The sequence below is a fragment of the Arachis hypogaea genome, chromosome 19 (genome assembly GCF_003086295.3).
Source record: "Arachis hypogaea cultivar Tifrunner chromosome 19, arahy.Tifrunner.gnm2.J5K5, whole genome shotgun sequence".
NCBI lineage: Eukaryota > Viridiplantae > Streptophyta > Magnoliopsida > Fabales > Fabaceae > Arachis > Arachis hypogaea.
The window spans coordinates 5,268,781-5,293,793 of NC_092054.1; the positions used below are offsets into that span (position 1 = coordinate 5,268,781).

Sequence of the window (25,013 nt, forward strand, 5' to 3'; positions counted from 1 at the left end):
ATAAAAAAACTATAACATCATTCCATTAGAATCAACATAACTGCTAACTTTAACCATGAAGATTAATGACTCATGCTAAGCTTCGAAATAAAAAACAAACTATGAAAAACGGTCAAAAAAATTCAAAGGTCCTCCATCTAAGTTTTGAAGAACCTTTTATACTCAATCTATCCTAAAACGAAACCTAAGAAATCAAATTCAAAATTGAAATCTTCATTAAAACAAAAACCAAATCAAATTAAATCTTTCGTAATTAATTTTTAATCCTCATTGTGATTCCGATTCAAAACTTAGTGATCCAATTCTTCAACAATACAATGTGGGCTTGGAGTGAGAGTGACAATTGATGTTTGTGAGTTCAGGGCCTTGGACGTGTGGCATGCCACTCCTTGGCGTGTGGCACGCCCGTACTTTGGCATGTTGTACGCCAATTTTCTTTGAGTCCTGGGGAACAATTATTTTGGTGTGTGACAGGTCCAACCTTAGCGTGCTGCATGCCAAACCTTGACACGTTGCATGCCAACTTTTAATATTGGATGAGACTTTGAAGGCGTGTAGAAATGGCACGTCCTTGTTAATTGGCGTGTGGCTAGGGGTGGCAATGGGTAGGGTAGGGTAGGGTTTGAAGCCAACCCTAACCCTACCCGCAGGTTGAAAATATCTCAACCCTAACCCTACCTGTTCTCAACCCGCGGGTATCCGATCCTATCCGCGGGTTACAAAAAAGATGCATAATTATTATATAACTTCATGATAATTTAAAATTGAACTGACTTTTATGTTAAAAAAAAAGTATTAAAATACCAATTAATAATCTTTTTTTAGTGGCTAAGGATCTTTTACATTTAGTGAGAGGTCTTTGGTTCAACATCAACTTAAAACATATTTTTATATAAATATATAACATATACATATATAGAGTACGGGTTGGTTGGGTAGGGCTGAGACTCAACCTGCACCCTATCCGACCCGCACAAGAACCCAACCCACACCCTACCATGCCTGCTGCGGATCGTGTTGACAACCCCACCCGATCGGGTGGGGTCGGGTTGGGTACCCGCAGGTAAGGTACATGTTGCCACCCCTACGTGTGGCACGCCATGAAAATTGCTTGATCTTGGAGGTGTATACTTGGCGTGTGGCATGTCCTATGACCTTGGCGTGTTGCACGCCAACTTTGCTAGCTTAAAATGCCTTGAATTGAGTCTCCGAAGAGTTGGCCTAGCGTGCCACTCCTTTGCATTGGCATGTGGCACGCCAACTCTTGTTTGCTTCCTCTTTGGGTGAGTGACATATCCTGGCCTAGCGTGTTGCACACCAGCTTCAATCAAGGGTCCTGGGAGGTCTTCTTTAGCATGTGGCACACTCCTTGCTTGGTGTGTTGCATGCCAACTTTCAAGTTTGGATGGCTCCTCGAAGGCGTGCAAAATTGACACGCCCTATTACTTGGCGTGTTGCACAGCACAAAGTAGTGTCTTGGAGGTTTGTTCACAGGACATGGGGTGTATGTTGCATGCCAGTTTTTGTCATTGGTCCTGGAAAGCTTCTTCTTGGTGTGTAGCACGCCCCATACCTGGTGTGTTGCACGCCAACTTTTGTTATTAGTCTTGGGAAGTTTCCCCTGGCATGCGGCACGCCCCATGCCTAGCATGTGGCACGTCCCATGCCTGGCGTGTTGCACGCCAACTTTAACTTTGAATTGTGCACTTTAGGGATCTTTAGGAAGTTGGCCTAGCGTGCCACATTTTAGGACTGGCGTGTGGCACGTCAACTTCTCCTATTTTAATCATGTGTGTATGTGTGGCACACTCTCTTACTGTGTGTTGCACGTTAGCTGCTCTACCTTCTTGAAGATATTTTTTTGTTGGCTCTTTTTGTTCATGCATTGCTCCCCTTTTAGGGGTGAGCACGAGTAGCGGGTACCCGATTACCCGTCCGAACTCGAACTGAACCAATTAAATTGGTTCTAAAACCAACGGGTAATCAGGTCCAACTCGAACCAAACCGATGGCTTTTGTTAGTGATTGGTTCGGGTATCGATTTTAGGGGTGCGGAACCCGAACCAACCCGCGAACCCGATCATATATATATATATATATATATATATATATATATATATATATATATATATGTGGCTTTTCCATTAGACAATGATTATTCATTATTAATATGTTTGGATTTTAATGAATTTAGTTTTTAATGTATTTGGTGTTTAACGTGTTTGGATTATTTCTATTGATGTTACATGTTTATTGTACTTGTTGAATTTTTAAGATAAAAATTTAGTTTTTTTTAATGAATTTCAAAGTCATCGGATACCCAACTACCCGAACCGAACCAATCCGTTCTTAATCGGTTTGGTTTGGTTCGAATACATGTACAAAAAATATAAATCCGAACCAAATCGAACCAATTACATTTTGATCGGTTCAGGTATAATTTTACCATAAACTCGAACCAAACCGACCCGTACTCACCCCTATCCCCTTTTATTATTATCCACCTACAATTATCAAAAAATTAAAACACTTAAAGTACCAATTGAATTATGTATAAAAGCATATAATTATCAAGCACAAAATTATTAATTCTCTTTTAAAATACCCAAAAAAAAGACATTTATGATGCTCATGCATCATTTACAGTTTGTGAAAGTTACATTTCTCTATTGAGGAATAACAATGGAATTGCGGCACATGATATTTTTCTCCTTTCTACCTATTTGGGGTGGTACAAATATTAAATTGTTATATATATATTAGTAATAGTATTTACTATTTAGTAAAACTTTTTCAGCTTACAATATTATTTTGCTTGGTTATTAAGCCACATTTTATTTACATTTCTTTCAAGTAGTAATCTACATTACTCTTTCTCTATTATTATTATTTGAAAGAGGCAGTCTTTATTACTCTTATTTAAACTCTACTACTAATTAAACAATCATTCTTTTTCAAACACTATATTATAACATTACCAATACATAATGTGGTAGTTATTTTTTACAGGTAATTAAACTAACTTGTTGATAATCCTCTTAAAATACCATTTAAATTATATTTAATTATCTGACTAATAATGAATTTTTGAAAAAAAAAAAAAGAAATTTTTGAGAGTTAACAATTTTTAATATTTTTGGCCACTTTTAAAAGCACAAATACTAAATTATCTTTAATAAATAAATTTTATTAATTCATAGGTACAAATTGTATTAATTTATGTGTGCAAAACTTTAGTAAATATAGGTACTAGGGGTATACATGTCCCGACCCGGTCCGAAGACCCGGTCCGGTCTCAAATATTTTAGGGACTAATTTAGTGTAATTTCATCGGATTTAGGGCCGGATAAGGGTCTCAAAGATAGACCCGGTCATTATTTCGGGTCGAGTCCAGGCCATAGCTCGGGTCACGCGAACTCGGTCCGGTGACCCGGTCATCATACACAATTAATATTTTGTGTTATTAGTGATAGATGATGGCTATTCTTATGTGGAATTTAAATATTGCAAACTTTAATATTTTGTGTTATTAGTCATTATAAGATTATAAGTTAAAGTTTTATGTTTAAAATGCATAAGACTTTAGAGTAATGCATAATATTGTGTTATTTGTATTGATTTAAATATTTGGTGTTATTAGACAGTATTAGTATTGATTATGGTTATGCTTTAATTTTAGAGAAGGGTTGGTTCTTGTTATATTTTTTTAAGTAAATTTTACTATGTGAATTGTGAAATAATGGTTGGAGATTAGGTGATTTTTACATGTTAAAGACCCGGTTTTCACCCGGCCCAAAGGTGCATAGGTTTCATCGAGTTTAGGATCGGGTTAGGGTCTAAAAATTAGGTCCGGTTTATATTTCGGATCGAATTTGGGTTAAGCCAAACCCGGTGTGGCCTGGTCTATGTACACCCCTAATAGGTACAAAATATATGTTTTTTGTATGCAAATTAAAAGTCTTGTAAATATGAATATAAATTATTGTTGACTAAATACTAATAAAAAAATGATAATATTTGCTGGCCATATAACAATGCCTTAAAAAAAATTTAGTATCTAAATTGTTTTTTAATTTGTAAAACATAATTTTATGCAGTTAGAACACTATTACATAATAATGGCATTTATTTCAAAAATTATCTGGAAACAAGTTTTTTTAAAAAAGAAAAAAAAAATCTATAGTATAATACCTTAGAACTAGTTCTTGTCTAGCTTGCTGATGCAAAATATTCATGTTGGAATTTATCATTTTCCAGGGTGGTATCCTTATCAATGTTGGAGATAATAATAAAAATAATAATAATAATAATAATAATAATAATAATAATAATAAAATAGAAATCCACAATCTGTTAGACAAGAAAATAAAAGACATAGAAACTAGATTCTGATCCCTTTCCACCCACTCAAAACATTAAGCCTTTTTCAAATAATCTTTACAAACATACTGATGTGACAATTCAACCTAAAGAACCTGCACCATTGGAGGAATGGGAAAAAAATTAAAGGGGTGACATGAAAAGAAAACTAAATTTATTAATTATATTCTTCTCTTGAGTCATAAAATAATGCTTAAATTGCAAAATATGTTAAGTTTATTTTGGTCTAAAAAATTCAAAATTATTTTTTTAAAAAGGAATATATAATCATAGCTATAATCCAAGAATATTACATAGCCATATAACATAATGTTTTAGTAGATAGGAATTTTACTGTTAAATCATCTACATATATATACTTCCTTATATATATATATTGTCTTTTCACTTGAATTGAGTGTCTGTGGCAGAGGAATAAAGAAAGAATAATGAGAGAATCTCTTCTTTAACACTTATTTCTCTTTTAAACATGTTGCATTTCTAGAATTGCAGTGTTAGGAAATTAAGAGGACCACATAGATGCATTATATGCATGCCAAAATTCTTGTATGTCAATCATTGGGAATTTTATTTTCCCTCTTAATTATGTTTTTATTGTTTCCCTCTTTTTATGGTCACTTGATTATTCCCTTAATTGTTATGTTATTCTCTGTGCACCATAATTTACAACAGTATAGCATAATTTTCTGATTTTCTAATTATGCTGAATTTTGCATTTCCATACAACAGCAGAAAACAAGAGCATTTGTTAGGAGTGTGTGTATATATATCATTAATATTTATTAATTGTCATATATCATTAATATTTATTAATTGTAACGACAATTAATAAATATTAAATAAGATAAATTTAGATTAGTTGAATTTTTTTGTCTTTTAAATATTATTATAAGATTAATAGCATGTCGTCGGCAGAGAAAATTATATTTGTAATGTGATTTATATTTAAGTATCTTTAAATGTCTCTAAATGTAAAAGTATTTCTAAATATTAAATGATTTTGCAAACATTAAAATTTGAATCATTATGACTATTTTTTTTTCTGAAGCTAATTTCCCTTAAAAATTCAAGCTTTTAATCAGTTTATTCTTAAATATTTCATATTAAATATATAAGAAGTGTTGTATTTTTTATTAATTAATTAAATAAATCTTAACTCTATTTATTATATTTTATACTAATAATTTATATTTACGATTTTAAATTTAAAATTTAAGTTTTAAAATATAAATTTTTATTTTTTTTTATTTTTTTTGTATCTTTATTATCAATAAACGTTGTACTCCTTGTGGTTTCAAAGAATGGTTTATTGTGGATCCAGATGGATTATCAGGGGTTTGGCAATGGCATGGAGGGATGGTTCCACTGTTCAGATTTTACAGCATGGTAGATTCTTCATTGCGGCATCAGTATGATCCCTATGGTGTTCTATGTGTTTATCTAAGTTCAAATGATCAACATAGAATAGCTCAGTTTGCTGAATTAACTTCAGTCACCCAACAGTTCGATGGTGAGGTTGTGTTAATGGGTGATTTTAATGCCATTTCTAATCAATTAAAGAAAGTAGGTGTGAGTGCTAAATCTTCTTCTTCTATTGAAACCTTTAACATTTTTATTGATGATAATTCCCTGATTGATATTGGTATGGTCGGAAGACCATTCACTTGGTTGAATAGACGGAGTGGTGATGAGTTGATACAGGAAAGACTAGACCGATTCCTGGTAGGAGTTGATTGGCAGCAACTCTATCCCAATGCAACGGTTCTTAGACTATCAGAATCAGGATCGGATCACTCCCCTCTTCTCTTAGACTATAATCTGAGAACTAAGAGATCTAAATAGCAATTCAAATTCCAAGAAAGATGGTGTTCCAATGATAAAATAAGATAGATTGTAAGAGAGGTTTGGCACAAACAGATTGATGGTTCAGCCATGTATATCCTAGCTCTAAAAATAAAGCGTTATCGGCATAAGATTGTCAGATGGCAGCTAGAACACAGATCTAATTCGAAGGTGGAGATTGATTTACTACATTCTTGAATTAGAGGAACTTCGTTTAGTAGGAATTCATGGAGGCGACATCATTTCAGAAATAGAGGACAAACTTGAAAAAGCATTGCAAAATGAGGAATCTTATTGGAAAGATAAGTCTAGAGTCAAATGGCTCAAATCCGGCGATCAAAATACAGCTTTCTTCCATCATAAATTTAGAAATCGAACCCGAAGGAATAAAATTTGGCAACTAACTGGCAGTGATGGTGAAGTGGCTACTTCAAATGCTGGTATTGCTTCTGTGGCTGAATCTTATTTCAACAAAATCTTTTCCTCCACTTGTCATGAGAACCCTGAACCTCTGTTTACTGATTTTGAACCTAAGGTTACAGCTCACATGAACCGTAGGCTTCAAAGACTAGTGACTATGGAGGAAGTGAAACGTGCAACATTTAGCATTCATCCTCAAAGTGCTCAAAGAGATGATGGTATGACAGCAAAATTTTTTCAAAGCTTTTGGAACATACTCAGTAGTGATGTGTTTTGAGCAGTTAAGAGCTTCTTTTCAGGGGACAGAATTTTGAAGGGTTTTAACCACACTCAGATCTGTCTTATTCGTAAGATTTCTGATGCTAAAGATATGACTTAGGTAAGACCAATAAGCCTATCCTCAGTCTTTTACAAGATTATCTCTAAAGTATTTGTACATAGATTTTAGGGTATGATGAATAGACTAATTAGCTCTACACAGAGTGCTTTTATTAAAGGCAGATTAATCTCTGATAATATCCTAATTGCTCACGAGTGTATGCATTACTTAAAGAACAAAAAAAGGGGACTCGAAATCGAAATGGCGCTAAAATTAAATATGAGTAAGGCATATGACAGGGTGGAATGACACTTTCTTTGGTTTATATTGGAGAAGTTTGGTTTTGACTCCCAGTGGATCATGTGGATTCGAGAATTAGTGACACTTGTTTCTTATTCTGTTATTGTGGAAGGACAACCCTATGGTTTCTTCAAATCAAATAGAGGTATTCAACAAGGTGATCCTCTATCTCTCTATCTTTTTCTTTTCTGTGCAAAAGGTCTCTCCTTCTTGCTACACAAGGCAGAACAAAACAGACTAATTCAAGGTCTTCAGATACATAGACGATGTCTCAAGGTCAACCACCTCCTCTTTGCTGATGATATAAGGCTAATCCTGAAGCATGTTCAAAGATCCTCTATTTATTGAATTCTTATGAAAGCATCAGTGGCCAGAGGGTAAATCTTAATAAATCTGCTGTATTCTTTAGCCACAACACTCCTTCCACTACTCGTATACTACTGGCTAACTCTATGAATATTAATCATATTGGGGCTCATGATAAATACCTTGGTTTGCCTTCTACAGTCTCTAAATTAAAAAAGGCTTCTTTTAGTATGATCAAAGAGAAGGTTCAGAAAAGAATCCAATGGTGGAAGCGCAATCTTCTATCGTCAGGTGGTAGACACGTATTGCTTAAGGCAGTGGGAGAAGCTATTCCTATCTACACATTGCCTTGCTTCAAGTTGTCTGATGGTTTAATTTTGAAAATTCACTCTCTACTTTCTCAGTTCTGGTGGGAAAAAAAGGTTTTGAAAGGCGGATGGCTTGGATTAGTTGGGACACTATGACTTGCCCTCGAAAAGAAGGAGGCCTTGGATTTAAAGATCTCAGAATCTAAAATTCGGCGCTTTTAGGCAAACAGTTTTGGTGTCGTAACACAGCCTACTTCCCTATTATCCAAAATTCTAAGAGGTAAATACTTTAGCAATGATAATACTATAACGGCAGAAATTGGAGTCTTACCTTCTTGGGGATGGAGGAGCATACTGGAAGGCTGAAAGATTGTTGAAAAATGTCTTAATTGGGCTGTGGGTACTGGAGAGAATATCCAAACCTTTGAGGATCCTTGGCTGCCTCTTCCGTATCCTTTAATGATTTCTGACATGCCAAATAGACAGGCTATTTCTGAGTTGGTTCCAAGAGTTAAAGATCTAATTACTGAAGATAGGAATTGGAATCAGAATCTCATTCAATAATTATTTCTACAAGACGTTGCAAACAGGATTTTGTTAGTTAAAATTCAGTAGAGTAGGGACAAATTAAATTGCAACGGGATTTGAACAAATCCAAGCAATATGATACAGTTTCAGGTTACAGAATTGCCTATTTATTTTACCATCCACTTCTAGAGTTTTGCCCTAATTATATGCAGCAGAAAAAGTCGTGGATTGATTTATGGAAGTTGAACTTGCCTCACAAAAGTAAGCTATTTATCTAGAAAGCTCTCCATGGCCGGCTTCCGGTGCTTGCTCAGATTTATCACCGCATCCCATCTATATCACCAATATGCCCCTGCTGTCACGAAGCAACAGAAACAATCACTCATTGTTTGATCGATTTCTCTAGAATTAAAGATGTATGGTCTCAGAGTTATCTTCGTGACTGTCTTCCCCCTCAGAGTCCTAACGACTTTTGGACATGGTAGATTGCATCAACAGAGATGCTTAACCCGTTGAAGAATGCTGACCGTAATCCTCAATTACTTGCCATCATTTGCTGAAACTGCTGGAAAGCTCACAACCAGTTGATTTTTGAAAGTTCTACTTCAATGCCGTCTGCCATTCTAGCAAGCTCTGTCAAGTTGCTCCGTGAAATCCAAAGAACTCCGAGTTTAGATTGTCTTCTCCATGAGGCAAACTCTTAGTTTCATTCAATTTAATTTATCATTCTTTCTTCTTTAAGATTTTTCTTCGTTTTTTCACTACGTACCGTTGAATGAATACTTTTAATGTAGTGTTTTTAGGAAATTTTCACTTTTTATTATGTTGTCCTGCTTTTAGACATCTTTATATTTCATTTTTCAATAATTAATGAAATATAATCTACTATATTTGAAAAAAAAAACATTAATATTCGTCCTTTTAATCATAATTAAAATTCTAATAACATGTCATCGTAAATAATTTCTTTTAAAAATTCATCAAGCCACTAAAAAAGATATAACTAATCATATATCTAACAAAAATATAATTTGATTAAATAAGAATAAATAATGTCAAATAGATGATATTGTTGGGTCATCTTATGCTTCACCTTGAATACTCCTTAAAACCATCAGACCGTGGGGAGCTCTCAACCATCGGGAAAACTTCATGGAGGAATCAAGCGAGAGAACATAAGATGAGAAGACACCACATCCAACTCAAAACCTTAATGGGTCTCTCATCTTATAAACTCTTCACTCTTCCTTGCTTTCTTTGATGTGGGACTAACTTCATACACTCCTCACACTTGCAACGTTAATAGATATATTTTAGAAGAGCAAAAATTTTTACTTTTTTTTCTCTCTAATATTACCAAAAAAAATCAACAAAGTATATAACAAATAAGAGAAAGTATGAGGAGCTAATGAAATATTTGTATAATGTGTACAATAGAGGTTTACAGAGTATTAGAGATATAATCATTAGTGTTATCTTTTCCCATCAGCTGAAGTTTTTGGGATGATTGGTATCATGACATGGTATTAGAACTATAGATCCGAAAGGTTAAGAATTCGATCATTGATAAACCCGAAAATCAGTTTAAGCTTTTGGAAAGATGTACTCGGATGGTTATTCTAGATAATATGAAAGATGTTCATTTTGTAACTCATGTAGCCCTTTGGACTCAACAAATAATATCCACAAAACATGGTTAAATTTAAGGTCACTTTTCACCGTTGCAGTCACATTCAACTTGCAAATGTGCCATGAATATATAACTTTGTGTTAAATTCTTTGAATTCCCTCTTAGAACCATGGCCAATGTGCCACCTGTCCTGTTAAATATTAGTAGGTGTGAAAGGAGTTGACTTTGGTACTAATCAAGACATAATATATCCTCCATTATTTTCTTTTTTTTTTATTGGGAAAAATAATGGATGGTGAAATTCATCATAAACATTTTATGATAGTACTTATGAGAATAAACATGAAAATGTTTTTTATATGCTACAAAAAATAAACTATATAGTATCATTGTCTTTTCATGGACTCTTATGGCTTTCTTCACTTTACGTGATCCTACATACAACTTTAATTTTTTGTTTCCATATATATTAGAATACGAAGTGATGATAATTAGTGTGTATACATATAATTGTAATAACTATATACACTTTAATTTCTTTGATTATATTCTTTAATACTATAATTAATATGGCATATATTGAATGATAATTTTAAAAAAATTTCAGTTATTATGTAATTTTTTCTATATATAAAATTCGTTAAAAATTGTCAAAGGAGAAAAACAAATCCATAAATAATGATGAAATATAAATATTTGTTCATAAATGTTTTAGTTTGATAAAACTTAAAAGTCAACCATAATTGTTTTTTCATACACTAATCGTATAAAAAAAGTTTACACAGATATTTAATTATATGTTATTATATAAGTAAAAATAATTAATTTTTTAATTTACTACTAAAAAACTAGTTATGAAAATTCATAATTTGATTGAAAAATAATAATATAAATTTTTTTTATATCATTAATATATTAAAATTAAATTCAGCCTAAATAATAAAAACTGTAGATCAGAAATATAAAAAGAGAAGTGTTAGAGGGCCAGCAGAATTTGTGATGTTTAACCATCAATTAGCCATCATCAATATTTTTAATGGTGTGAGATGACATCTAATGGTGTAAGATTAATCATTTTTTTTAATGGTTAAGTACTGACCAGATTTCAACAAAAGTGCTGTCCTCTAGACTTTCTCATATATAAATAACATTTATTAAATAGCAACAAATAAAGAGCAAGAGAATTTCTGATTTTACATTATGGTCCTATTTATATGTGCTTTGGTGGATGTAAGCAAACTTTATTTATGATCTCTTTTCAGGATAAATTCTTTGTCCCATAAATGCATGAGATGCCAGTATAGTTTTTGGAACTTTTTATTAATTTAATTAAATTTTATTTGCCGCAATAAATAACTAACTTGATTTGAGAGGAAAGGGCATATGCTAATTTGGTATACGTCTCCTTTTATTTGTAAAATAGAAAAAAAAGGATAGAACTTGTAATTATTCTTCTTTTACATCCATAACTTTGTTCTCTTATCTCATTTTCAGACACTTTGCATTTGCTTGTTTGCAGCATAATGATGACATTATAATAAATTGATAATGACAATGTTAATTATGGGTATTGAATTTTTTTGGTTGCCTACGGCGTTCTGTCTTCGTCCTCAATTTGACAAGTCAAGAACTGATCCGTCGCTAATTTAAACTCTATTTAATGATCTATTATTGGCTAATGCTGCATATACAATACGATATTCGAACCCTCGACACTTACTTAAAGAGACGAGTGTAGTGGCCACTCGATTAACTCAAATTAATTATTTTAGGCGTTGAATGTTGAGTTTTATTGTTGTACATTGATTTTTTTTTTAAGAGTTCCAATATAATTAACATTATTGTCTAATTAAATTTTAGTCTGAATTTGAGATATTAAATACATATATGTGTGCTTAAATAAATTATTTTTATTGATACCATTATAAATATAGTATCACAAGTTTATATATATATATATATATATATATATATTAATTTCTTTATTGAAATTAAAGGCATTCAAGTTAAATTCTTAATAATTTGGACATTCATCTATCTAAATTATTCGTCCTTTTAGACATTACATATATAATATTTTTTATACATGAGTTTTTTTAAGAAATTAATTCAACTAATAAACTGAGAATTCAATATAATATATCCTGAAATTTAACTCATTACATCAGTTTTTTTTAATCATTATGATATTGATTAATTAATAGTCAATACAAATATATATTTTAGCAGCATCATTCTAAACTTTTTTTTATCTCTTAACTTCAAAAGTTGCTGCATATATAATGAGCAAGGATTAAAGGTTCTCTATTAAATTAGTAACGTGATACCCAAATCATGGCACCACAAAGTTCCGTACATCCACTAATCTTGCGGCTAGTGCATGCTAATTAAACTAATTTTCTTTTGCTTTATTTTCTTACCAAACTATATTTTGCTTTTCAACAATGTTTGAAAAAAAAATTAGGTAAAATAGTCTAAATTTATTTTATTTAATATTTTTTTAATTATTACTATAAATAATAAATATTAAATAAAATAAATTTAGACCTTTTTTATCTTTTTAATATTATATTTTTTTATTATTTCTGAAGTGTATGTAATTAGAAGAATTTCTACAGAGAAATAGATAATTGAATTCTGTATGTTTAATAGTTCCTTAAACAAGACACAGGCTAGCCACAAGATTTTTACTTTTTTTAGACATACAATTATTATGTATCATGACATATTTTAAGTGAATACTAAATATTTATTATTGAATAATTTTTTTCTTTTGTAAACTCAAGTTTTTAATTGAGATTTATTTTAAATTTAAAAAGAATCTTATTTATTGTATTTACTGCTATTATATTTCAGTAGTTTTGTCTCTTAAATTTTTTATTTTCAATACTCAGCATCTTAATATATTAAACAAAATAAATTAATTTAGATATTTTTCTAGGTATATTATCCAAATTAAAGAATTTCAGTACCAACGCAAAAGCTATTATAACTTTTTTTTTTGGAATTACTGCCGCATTTATATATTTTAAGAATGAAAAAATATATGTATACATTAAAAATTAATTATTTTTATAAATAATTTAGTATATATTTTTATATTTCAGCATGTATTCTGTACAAATAATTAATTTGATGATTGATGTATATAGTATATATGATTCTAAAAGAGTAAAGATCTCGTGGTATTAACTAAGAGAGCATAAAAACCTCACAAAAAAAGTATTACAAGAACCATTAAGTGCTAATAGCAATGAAATAGTATAAAAGAAGGCAAGAAAAAGCACAATCAGTACTATAAAGGAGACCACGTAGATAGTGTTAAGGAAAAAGAGAATTATTGATGCTCATCCACTGTCACAGTAACACCTGAATGATGGAAGAGAAGAGGAACGAAGAAGCAATATTCAGAAAGGGAAAAGAAGTCAGAAAAGAATTTTCAGAGAGAGAGAGCAATACCACTCAACGCTGCCACACATAGCCTTCCAACCTTCTATTTAAGGTTTTCTCTCTCATGCCTTTTTCACGATTCTTTTGTTGCAAATAAATTGTCATCTGTCTTGTCTCAGTAACTAACTCTTTCCTTGGTGATAACGGCTTGTCATTTTGGCCACAACTATCATCATTGCTTGCCTCAGCCATTCTTCTACTATTATTCTTCATTACATTACCTCTCCCTCTAAGCATAACCTTGCCCTCAAGGTTAAATAGAGGAAAAGCACTAGCAATATTTGTAGCAAATTTTCAAGTTATCTCTGCTACCTGATTTGGACCCCAGTGAATCTTCAATTGGGGTTCTTCATGTCCATTTTTAATAACCGTTCTGCTGTCCAAGATCTCAGAAGGTTGGAGGACTGGCCCAATTTCCAATGTCTGTAGTAGAAAAGGAAGGTACTGGTCCTGGTTCTCACCCTTAAATGGTTTCAGAGCTAAAACATGGAATACATCATGTATCCAGGCCTCTGACGGTAAATTCAACTTATAGGAAATTTCATTAATTTTCCTGCCAATTTGAAATGGACCGGAGTAGCGCATACCAAGCTTCTGAGTCTTCCGTAGAGCGACCGAATGTTGCCGATAGGGTTGTAGCTTAACTAACACCTAATCTCCCTCATTGAAAGTAACATGTCGGCTTCTTCTGTCAACGAAAGCCTTCATGAATTACTGTGAGTGGGCCAAGTTGCATTTCAGCTGCTCGATAGTGCGATCACGTTCCAATAAAATGTCTTGCAAAGATTGATCATCCTGAGAAGACACTTCATAACGAATCAGTGAAGGGGGTCCCGACCATAAAAGGCCTTATACGATGACATATTCATGGTACTGTGGAACGATATGTTGTACCAAAATTGAGCCCAAGGAAGTAAGTCCTTCCACTTGCTTGGGTTGTCGAAACAAAAGCATCTAAGGTACATTTCCAGTGTTTTGTTGACAACTTCGCTTTGGCCATCGGTTTGAGGGTGATACGCAGAGCTCATAGCTAACTCAGTGCCCTGTATCTTGAATAGGTGCTGCCAAAATTTGCTGATGAAAATGCGATCTCTGTCTGAAACGATGGATTTGGGAAACCCATGCAATTTAACAACGTTTCCTATGAAAGCTTCAGCCACTGTCCTACTATCAAAATCACATTTCAGTGCAATAAAATGGGCAAATTTAGAAAGTTTGTCCACCACTACCATGATAACTGAATGCCCGTGAGACTAAGGCAAAACAGTGATAAAATCCATACAAATTTGGTCCCAAACTTGAGCAGGAATGGGCAACGATTGCAATAAATCAGCTGGTCGCTTCGCTTTGGTTTTGGCTTGTTGACAAATGGCACAGTCTAGCACATAACGCCGGATGTTCCACTGCATATTAGGCCAATAAAATTGGAGGCGATCCGCTCAATTATTTTGGCAATGCCCGAATGACCACCGATCACACTATCATGGTATTCCTTTAAAATAAGCTTGATCAAGCTACTGCCTAAAGGAATAACGAGCTTGTTCTTCCAAAGAAGGAGGCCATTCTTTGAAGAGTAATTACCCTCACCTTGAGGATTTTTCTTGCACTGAAGCAATAGGGCCTTCAGTGAATCATCGGCTTGAATATCCTCCTTTAAAGTCATGATCCAATCGAGTTAAAGTGTGGAAAATGCAGCAAAGAAGCACCGCGAGAGAGCATCAGCTGCGACGTTCTCCTAGCCTGGTTTATATTGAATTTCGAAGTCAAAACCCAGTAACTTGTGGAGCCACTTCTGCTGCTCTGGTGTATGCAATGTTTGGTTAACCAATGCTTTCAAACTTTGCTGATCCGAAAGGATAATGAAGTGCCTCCCTAATAAATAATGTCAAAATTTAGCCACTGCCTTTGTAATTGCATAAAACTCCCTGACATAAGCTGATTGTTGCTGCATGGTGGAAGATAATTTCTTAGAAAAATAAGAAATTGGGTGCTTGCCTTGCTTCAGAACTGCACCAAGGCCTATCCGTCTCTAACTCAAAAGGCAACTCAAAATTGGGTAGTGCTAGCACAGGTTGGGAAGTAATAGCATCCTTGAGATGTTGGAAAGCCGCTGATGCCTGAGTGCTCCATAGAAAAGCATCTTTCTTTAATAGGTCAGTAAAGGGTGCTGCCAAAGTCGCATAACCCTTGATAAATCTGCGGTAATAACTTATGAGGCATAGAAATCTCCTAAGCTGCTTGAGATTTTGAGGTTGCTACCATTCACAAACAGCCTTCACTTTGGCTTGCTCCATGTGCACTCCATTCCCAGAAATGGTATGCCCCAGATAGTCGATTATGTGGTGCCAAATAGGCATTTAGAGAGCTTGGCAAATAAACACTCCCGTTGTAGAATTTGTAAGACCATCTCAAGGTGTTGTAGGTGCAACGCCCAAGAGAAACTATAAACCAAAACATCATCGAAGAATACAAGTACAAACTTCCATAAGTGAGGCCGAAAGACATCATTCATCAAATGTTGGAAGGTCGCTGGGGCATTGGTAAGTCTAAACGGCATTACAAGCCACTCGTAAAGGCCTTGGTGGGTGCGAAAGGCTGTCTTGTGCCTATCCTCGGGTGTAACCAAGATTTGATGATACCCGGATCTTAAATCACGTTTAGAAAAAATAGTGGCACCAAATAGTTCATCAAGCAACTCATCCACAGTTGGGATTGGGAAGCTGTCTTTGATAGTAATGTTATTCAAAGCTCTATAGTCAGTATAAAAATGCCATGTTTCATCTTTCTTTTTTACCAATAGAATTGGAGAAGAAAATGGGCTCTTACTGGGTTGAATGATTCCCTCCTCCAACATTTGCTTCACCATCAGTTCAATTTGATTCTTTTGGCTATGAGGATACCGGTATGACCACACCTTGACCGGTTCGGCACCCTTAGTCAGAGGAATCGAATGATCATGCACCCATTGTGGAGGCAGTCCCTTGGACTGAGCAAAAAGTGTGCCATAAGTGTGGAGAAGGATGGCTAATTCTGGGTCCAACCCTTCCAGAAGCTGTAAAAGTGTTTCCGCTGTCTCATCACTTTACTGAAGCTGAACCGTGAATGCCTCTGATATGGCGTCGGTGTTGACCAATCGCCTAATATGGTGAAATTGAGCTTGAGACAGGGCAGAAGAAGTCTCACCCTGCACTGTCGCAAATTGTCCCTCATGCCAAAAATGAAGAAAAGCAGCGTCGTAATCCACAATATGAGCTCGTAGGGTCTTAAACCACGGGGTGCCAATCACCAAATCTCCTCTCGTAGGGGTCGGCTACTACGGCAGTGTAGGTAGTAACAGAGGCAGAGTGCTGCAGGGTGGTGGTCGCGACGGTGTCGTATGCTGTGGCGAAGCAAGAGGGGGGCCTATAGTTAGAAGGGTCGTGCGTGTTCCTTATGGTGGACGAGAATTTGTCCTCATACAAGTGCGCAAGACTGACCGCTCGCATCAAGGATGGGGGGCACTGTGCCTTTACTTCGCGGCGAATATCCACCCACAATCCACTGATAAAACAATCACGTAGTGCATCCTGAGGTTCGATGCTAGATCGATTCGCCAATGAAACAAATTCGGCATAATAATCGGACACGGAGCTGTGTTGTTGAAGCTTAAATAAGAGTTCTCGCGGGGACTCAAAGAGAGAGGGTCCAAATTTGATCTCAATGTCACACTTGAGCTGAGCCCATGATTGGAAAGGAGCTGAGCGTTGAGCCATTTGAAACCACGACACTGCCATGCCGGTCATGTGCATTGCAGCGAGACCGACTTGCTCTTCCACCAGAACTCGAAAGAAATCGAAGTATTGGTCGACAGAAAATATCCAGTTTAGCGCATCCGTTCCATCAAATTTTGGGAGATCAAAGCTCACCCTTCTGCACGGCTGTAGTTGTCCTTGGTGATGATCGGCTCTGGAGTACGAGCCTTGCGGGGAGTCACACACGACGAAATGACCGCGATTCGGATTAGAGAGGAGTTGGGTGAGAAAGGACTGGATCGCTTCTAGCTTCAGATACGTAGCCTCTGTGGCGCGCGCGCGTTCAACTCTACCCTCCTCGGTGGCCGCTTCGATCATCTGATACAAACGCCTGATGTCAGCCTCCATACTCTTCATACGAGTATTGTCGGCCATGATCAATGAGAGTACCAAATGGAAGGGTAAAGATCTCGTGGTATTAATTAAGAGAGTATGAAAGCCTCATAGAAGAGTATTACAAGAACCATTGAGTGCTAATAGCAATGAAACAGTATAAAAGAAGGCAAGAAAAAGCATAATCAGTAGTATAAGGGAGGCCACGTAGATAGTGTTAAGGGAAGAGAGAATTATTGATGCGCATCCATTGTCACAGCAACACCTGAATGATGGAAGAAAAGAGGAATGAAGAAGCAATATTCAGAAAGGAAAAAGAAGTCAGAGAAGAAATTTTAGAGGGAGAGAGCAATACCACTCAACGCTGTCTCACATAGCCTTTTAACTTTCTATTTAAGGTTCTCTCTCTTTCATGCCTTTTCTACGATCCTTTTGTTGCAAATCAATTGCCATATGTCCTACCTCAGTAACTAACTCTTTTCCTGATGATAGCGGCTTGTCATTTTGGCCACAACTATCATCATTGCTTGCCTCAACCATTCTTCTACTATTATTCTTCGTTACAGATTCTACAAAAGTAAATTAAATAAATAGAGTTAAGGACTTTTTAGAGATGCTAGTGTGTATTTAACGCAACTGTAAAAATTGAATTAAGTAGCATCATCAGAATTTGGGGTTAGGCAATCATTCACTTCACAAAAATTAAAGTGGATTGGTAGATTTCTAGATTTGAGTTTGAATAATATGGATTATGGAGGAACAATCACATAAACTTTGAATGCTCTTTAAATTAGTGAAAGACTCGATTCTTTTGCTTTTTCAAAAGTAGTTTATAAAAGTTAACTTTTAAAAGTTATAGTATTTATATTTGGTAAATTAAATTAAAAATAATTTTTAATAAATATAAATAACAACAAGTGTATTTAATAGTTGATACAATAACTTTTAAAATTTAAAAATATTATAATAAATATTAATATAAGAATTAAATTTGAATATTAATTAATGTACAGAATTATATTAGATTTTTTAATTTTGATAAGTACAAACCAACTTTAAAAAGTTTCCTTTTAAACACTTTTAAAAATACCCTTAATTTTTAAAAATTGCAAACATAATCACATAAACATTTTAATTTACTAAACGTAAAAGAGATACTTATACTTTTAAAAAATACAAGTACAAAAAATTTTACAAAACTAAGCCTTATTAGATTACTAGGTTTTTTTAATTTTCAATATAATAAAAGTTAGAATTAGCTAGGTATTTCTTCCGTTTTAAAATAATTGTCCCGTCACTTTTTGAAAGATTTATTTTATTATATTGTTTTAAGAGATATATACAATTGATACTATGGTGGTTGTGTCACTTAATTAATATATTGATTAATTATTTGAGTTCTTCTCAAGACCAACACATATTTATATGCAAAAAAGTGACAACCTTTTGAAAAACTTATCCATGTGTAGTTAAAAGATGACTTTTAAAATGCTCATCATTTTGAAATACGAGTAGATAGAGTTCTTCATCCTGCCCTACCTCACCGGTGCTTATTTCGCGGCGGTTGCTTTAATCTTGTAGTAAGAAATGGGAGATAATAGATCAACCACTAGAACAAACTAGTTAGAATGAAAACGCATATAGGAAACAAAACTAATACCTATACGGTGCCATATAAGATAAGTACATAAAAAATCGAGTAAAATTTTGAAAGCTAGGATTGTAGTTCCTCCATAATAGCTAAAATTAAGTGAAATTTTACTATAAAACTTAGCAATAAGTATAGGAAAAGTTTCGGAGCTAGTAATTTTTTAAAAAATTGGCCAATATTTAACTATAAAAAAAATTGAATGATTTTATACTATTAAATTTAATCTTACATTATTAAAAATATTATTAATGACTAATTAATGATTACAAAACATAAAAATTGCTAGCTCCTAACACTTCTGGTAAGTATATATGAATTAAATGGCGAATACTATTGTGTTTTTTTTCCCCCTTGGTGAACAATACTAATGTGTTTTAGATGAATCAGAAAGTTAGAGTATAAGTGGGTTGGACTATTCCATAAAAATTTATAATTCTACTCATTTTATTAAATAGGTTAAATTTGAATTTTTTTATAAAGTATTAGTTAAAAAGAATATGTCATGGGTTAAAAAAAGTATATAAAACTCCTTGGATTAGTTCGTCAAAATATTTTTTTATAAAAATAAATTATTATTAGTTTAGACTTTCAACTATTCACTTATATTAAATACAAAATAAAACTAAAAAGAATCAATAACTAAGACTAATTTAAATTGTAGTTTTGGTTCAAAAAAAAAAAAAAGATTATGAAGTGTAAATATGGTTATAACATATGACTAACATTTGATATATAAATAAATTATGTTTTACAAACTATGAATTATAAATTTTAAAATGCATTTAATGTCAATTTAGATTTTTTAAATTTATTATTTTGAGTTTCAATTTATGAATCAGGCTTTTTAAATAGGTTTATGGGTTTGTTAGACTTTAAATAAACCGGGATCCAATCTGGAACATGAGTCAGATTCGTCAAAACTAAAATTCGACTCAACTTAGCCTATTTTCACCCCTACAAAGAGTATAGTATTCCTTAAAAAAATATATTATTAAAAGTAATAAATAAAATAGGTTATGCGTTTTTTTTTTTGTAAAAAAATATATTTAGTCTATTTAAAAATTTAAAATAAAAAATATGGTTAAATTAATTAGCAGGTAATTCTTTTAAATTTCAACTACTCGTGTAAAACATAACAAAATGAGAAATTATTATTTGTTTAGTTAATGAAAAGTACAATATTTCTTAGATAAATATTATTTTAGTTCATAGTGTTTGGCCTAAATTCTAATAGTCCTTAACGTTTTAAATGTTCTAGATTAGTTCTAAAAAATTTTAAATAAACTCAATATTGTTCTACTTTTAAATTTGATAAGAATAATTAATGGAGTGAGTAATAAATATTAACAACATTTTTAATTAAATCATATCTTCTTATTTCTACATATTAGAGAAATATAACCAAAATATTTTTGTAACACTTTTTCTTTTTATTCTCTTTTTCGTATAAAACTTTAAACCCTAACAATCAATCATCAATCTCCAAAATCTAAGAAAATTTGTTTATATAAAAAATTGTTGGAGGACCAATTTTATTTATATACTAAAATTAAACGTTATTGCATCTTTAATATGTTAATTGTTTATGTCAAAATTAATAGTAGAATAACATTAAACTCGTTTAAAATTTTTTGAGATTAAAATATAACGTTTGAAACATTAGAGATGAAATTAATATTTAATCTAAATATTAAAAATTAAAATAATATTTTATCCATATTTTTTTAATAAAAAGGGTTTAAAGATGAGTGATATTAAACATATAATTAGAGAGATAATTCCACTAATGGGTACTTTGGATTCAAATTTGCATGGCCATAGAAGTAGATACTCTACCCATAATATAATGAAGTGGGCATTCTCAAATGTCCTAAACAGAATGCATGAAACATTCCTTCTATCAAAATAAATAAATAAAAATGCATGAAACATTCCAATTCCCAATCTAATAAGTAATAACTAATAAGCTAGCCCCACCCCTCAATCATGGAAAAAAGGTAAAGAACAAAAAAAAAAAAACAGAACAAAGTGAATCTTTTTGTCTCTTGCTTCTCTCTCTCTTAGACACATGACTTATATGATGTTTTCCTCTGCTATAAAAACCCCTTCAGTTCCCCACACCTTCCATATCATATCATATCATTACCTAACCCTTCAGAAAATCAAATATAATATATAGTCCTCTGTCTCCTCTCAATTCCCAATTGTTCCTGCAATGGAGAGAAGCCAACCAAGGAGGCAAGTTGCTGCCATGAAACAATCCCTTTTTGATCAGGTTCTTAACATCTATATCTTCTTTTCTTGCATAATCTAATGACTCTGTTTCTATACATATATAATTTATGATAACACATATTAAGTCCCACATTGTCTAAAATTAAAAGTCTGATAGTCTTTATAAGTGTGAGATAATCTTTACTTTTTATGTTAGTTTTTGGAGTAAATTAGACCCACTTGATTTTTTATAACACACCACAATAACATTGGGTTTTTTTTTTTCTAATTCATGCTAAGAGAAACTAAATACAATAATATATAATATGCAATAGAATTTGAGTTAATAATAACAGATAATAATGGAGTCTATCTATCAAACACACAACAAAAAAACATGATTGGAATAACAATGTATAAGAGATCACTAAGAAATTTTATCATAAATATTGTTCTGTTATTAGTTTGAGTTGAATTTTGAACATTAGTTTCGTGTATGTATAGGGATTATTGGATGAACAATTTATCCAGTTGGAAGAGTTATCAGATGATGCTAATCCAAACTTTGTTGAAGAAATTGTCACCCTTTATTATCGTGATTCATCTCGCCTTATCTCAAGCATAGAACAAGCACTGTAAGTTAATTAATTAATAATATTGCTTATATCATTTTCTTAATTATTATCTGCTTTTAAGAAAAATGTATAAAATATATATTATTGTTGTTTCATTATATTCATTCTTGTGCTTATTATTATTATTATTATTATTATTATTATTATTATTATTAGGAAGGAAAGACACACATTGGATTTCAACAAACTGGACACACTTATGCATCAGTTCAAAGGAAGCAGTTCAAGGTAAATTATTGTGCGAAAATATTAGAGAGACAATATTTAAAGTTATCTTATATAACATAATATTCATAATTTCATACATATAACATCTGTAATTATATATTTATTACGTCTAAAATTATATAATTATTTTAGCGACAATTAATGATATTAAATAAGACAAATTTAAGTTATTTGAGCTGATTTTTTAAAATCTCTCAAATATGATTGATTACTATATTTACTATTAGTTATTATAATAAATTAACTAAGTTGATTAATATTAAAAAGTATCATCAAGTACATACTATTGTGTTGGCTTTATCACAACAAAGAATCTTAATCATATAATTAGACTCATTCTTTTTTTGTAATGGTTTGTAGCATCGGAGCCAAAAAGGTGAAAGCAGAGTGCACTCTCTTTAGGGAATATTGTAGGACAGGAAATGCTGAAGGGTAATGTATCTTTCACACAAGTTTCCTATATATCTTATGTTAAGAAAATAATTAGCATTTAATTATTGCTTATATATGCTTTTTTCTAAATTATTTATTATTATATACAAGATATGGCATTTTCCACTTACCTAATTTGTAAATTATCCTAAGTAATAATAGTAATGTTATTGTGTGAATATTCAGATGCATGAAGACCTTCCAACAATTGAAGAAGGAATATGCTTCACTTAGAAAGAAACTTGAAGCTTATTTTCAGGTTAGTATATGTAAGTAGGTTATATGTAAAATATAATATTACTAAAAAAATATCTTGTAATTCATATTGCTAAAAAAATATATTTAAATGAAATATGATTCAAAATAATACCTTACCCATGATATCAATAATTTTTTTTTTTTTTTTTTTTTTTTTTTTGCAGTTGGCTAGGCAAGCCGGACCCATGGAGACAGCATGTCGTCCAAAATAAAAACTATCATATTGGGTGTATATTAATAATCAGTCATATGTAAAAATATGTATATCAAAAATATATGAAATAAGATATGTAAATATACATAAATATATAATGACTGGTTTTTAATGTACATATAATATTTTTGAATAAAAAAGAAAAAGATCAATCAAGAAAATCAGGAGATGATAAGGGCAAATGTAATTGGTGAATTTTGTAACAAAAAAGCAAAAAAAAAAAATTCACCAAGAAGCTAAGAGTAGGAAAGTGATGTGGCTCCTCTAGATATTTGGTTTTCCAAATATCAGTTTTGTTTTCGAATGTTGTAGGAATCTTGTTCTTGTACTTTATACTATATTATAATATATATATACATGGTATTATAATGTAATATTATTCCAGCCTGGAAACTATGCTATTGTCATCCGAATACTCTTCAAAGTGATATTTTCTTTCTTCTTTTCTTTTTTGGAGACAAAAATTTCGTATTATTTTTTTTTCTCTTGTTAACGTAATTTCATTGCTTAGAAGTGCAGATCATTTGTAGTATTGTGTTGACTTAACTAAAAACGGCCAAGTCATATAACAGTATTGCAGTAATTTATTGATCCGATAGACGCTTAAATGAAGTTTAGATATGGGATATATTAGTTTTTGGTTTGTTGGGCTGGGAAGATAACATGAACAACAAAAACTATAGTTTTTGTCCAGGTCAGAGTGAACGTGCTTAAAGAATTAACAATTCCAAAAACAAATTAAAGCCCATGAGTATTCATGATCTAATTGTCAAGATACGATTTTGGGAATTATTTTAGCCCAGAGACTAAGCCCAAACTTGGGATGTATTAGGTGTCATCTCGTTCATATTTTATTTTTAATTAATTAATAAAATATTGACATTTTCAATGTAAAAATATTTTATTATAATAATAGAGTCAATTATTATTATTATTATTATTATTATTATTATTATTATTATTATTATTATTATTATTAGATTTTTTTTTTCCAAAAAATATAGGATACAAGTTAAAAATCCTTAATTATATTTTGTGCTAATTAAGACATATTTAGTTTATTTAATTAATGTTGCTTTCTAGTTTTTTTTATAACTAAATTAACCCTTTAAAATTCATAACAATGTTAAAAGTTAAAACTTTGTTTAGGACAAATAGCTTATAAAAATTTTCCTTTTTCTTATTAATCAAATCCAAAAAAAAAAAAAAAACAGAATAAGATTCAAAATGTGTTTAAATAATAGTGTAAGACATTTGGAAGAATGTACTTTTAAAAGTATTCTTAAAATATTTTGTTTGAATATTAATAAGAATATTTTATAAAAGTACAAATTTATATACAATTATTTTTATATAAAATTGATAATTAAAAATTATTATTTAATATATTTAATGAAATTGTTATCTAATAATTCTTATTTATTAATTTTATATGATGTTAATTGCATATATATTTTCACCATTTACAAAATTCTAACTATTTTTATGAAATATTTTATTTAATTTAAAATGATAATTTAAAATACTCTCTCTCTCTAATGAGAGAAGAAAATCTCAAAAACAGATTTCTTTCTTACAAATTTATTAATAAAAAAAGAAAAATTTTAAAATCAAACTTGTCATAGATAAATTTTTTTATCCTATAAACAAACAAAATATTTTAAAATTGTATATATATATATATATTTCAGTAATTTAATTACATATCATTTAAAGTTGTTCGGAGTGGGTCTACTGCCAAAGTCTATGACTCACGCAATGGTTACTTGTGGTTG

The 25,013-nt window shown here is 31.7% G+C and overlaps 1 protein-coding gene across 1 annotated transcript; it reads left to right on the forward strand.

Moving 5' to 3' along the window:
* Positions 1-21,374: 21,374 nt before the first annotated feature.
* LOC112776548 (histidine-containing phosphotransfer protein 4) lies at positions 21,375-23,631 on the forward strand. Its single transcript, XM_025820747.2, has 6 exons — positions 21,375-21,532; positions 21,976-22,106; positions 22,263-22,334; positions 22,695-22,766; positions 22,953-23,025; positions 23,189-23,631. Exons 1-6 carry the CDS (start codon positions 21,473-21,475, stop codon positions 23,234-23,236), a joined length of 456 nt encoding a protein of 151 aa, XP_025676532.1. The 5' UTR covers positions 21,375-21,472; the 3' UTR covers positions 23,237-23,631.
* The last annotated feature ends 1,382 nt before the right edge of the window (positions 23,632-25,013 follow it).